Source organism: Penaeus monodon, chromosome 20, assembly GCF_015228065.2.
Source record: "Penaeus monodon isolate SGIC_2016 chromosome 20, NSTDA_Pmon_1, whole genome shotgun sequence".
Classification (NCBI taxonomy): Eukaryota; Metazoa; Arthropoda; class Malacostraca; order Decapoda; family Penaeidae; genus Penaeus; species Penaeus monodon.
In genome coordinates this window covers 39,733,205-39,734,488 of record NC_051405.1, presented here as the reverse complement: position 1 = coordinate 39,734,488, position 1,284 = coordinate 39,733,205, and the positions used below count along the sequence as shown (strand labels likewise).

Sequence of the window (1,284 nt, the reverse complement as noted above, 5' to 3'; positions counted from 1 at the left end):
GTATATATATATCTCTTACTTCAGGCAATGGAAGAGTGACAACGTATGAGGTCGTGGATTGGGAAGCTGCTGCGATAGGTGAACAACTTGTGTGCCAGTTTTGATGGCACTAGTACACAGTCTTCGCGTGTTACCTCCCCGACTATGGATGGGGGGTAGCGTTGTGCATGTGGTAGAGCCTCGCTGCTGCGCTGCCGGGGGAGGCAGGTTGCTCATGATGCCAAAAGTGGACGACTGCAGCCTCGTCTTCACCACTTCCAGGGGACATGTTACTACAGCTCCCATGGTCCCACCACACCTGTTGTCAAAAGAATAGCAAATAAATACAATCATTGACTAATTCAACCACTATAATATGGGACCAATAACACTGGTCATTCTGGAATAAATATTTACATGCTATAAGAGGTGACTACATAAATTATACATAATTACCATATCAAATATTCAAGGCCATTCCCAGAGATACAACAAATGGCAAATAATAACCAAATTTTTACCGTAAATCAAAATCCTTTTCACAATTTTTCTTGTACATTTCTTCTACTGGTACAATTTTTCTACATCCTAGTAAACATTTTGAAGGGATAACTATTAATATTACAAATAATCAAGCCATCTGATTTCATTTCAACCATATCCATAATATCTTATTTACAGCTTCACATCATTATCATGCCATACCAATCTTTAACATTAACCTACAGGCTCAATCTTATCAAGCATTCATTTATTCCTTCATCATCCCACACACATCTAAATATTCGCACCCAATTTCCAGCTGAATGCAACCTCTCCACACCCACTCTTGGAAATAATGCTTCTCATTAAGGAATAAAAATATTTGTGACAATACACATAAAACACCACAGCATGAAGAACATACGTAGGTATAAACATAAATGACATGAACGAATCTGCAGAAGAGGGTACACACCACCCACACTGAAACTTACAAAAATAACAATAATAATAAGATAAAACACTGGTGCACACTATTGATATGTAAAGAATGGTATTGGATAATATTTATAATAACTAAATGCAGAGAAACAAGTATAAATCAAAATAAACTGACACAAGTCAAAATATAACAGAAAACAATACAAGTTTATAATGACAACTAAAATACCTGGCACTGGTATTGTTGAAAGCAACAGCAACAACACTGATGGCAAAGTAAAGATAATAAAAACCAAAATAAAAACCAAAAAAACACAAAAACAAACAATAAAAATTATATATACATCACAGGTCTACACCTGATATAAGCTTATACAAAAC

At 35.6% G+C, this 1,284-nt stretch overlaps 1 protein-coding gene across 1 annotated transcript in view; it reads right to left on the bottom strand.

Annotated features, from left to right (window-relative positions):
- LOC119585811 (solute carrier family 25 member 36-like) overlaps positions 1–1,284 on the bottom strand; it is a gene marked incomplete at its 3' end in the record, with an annotated part of 29,761 nt that overhangs the window by 21,904 nt on the left and 6,573 nt on the right. Inside the window, 1 exon segment of the mRNA XM_037934532.1 lies at positions 20–298. Within this exon segment, the coding sequence (XP_037790460.1) occupies positions 20–298 (279 nt within the window).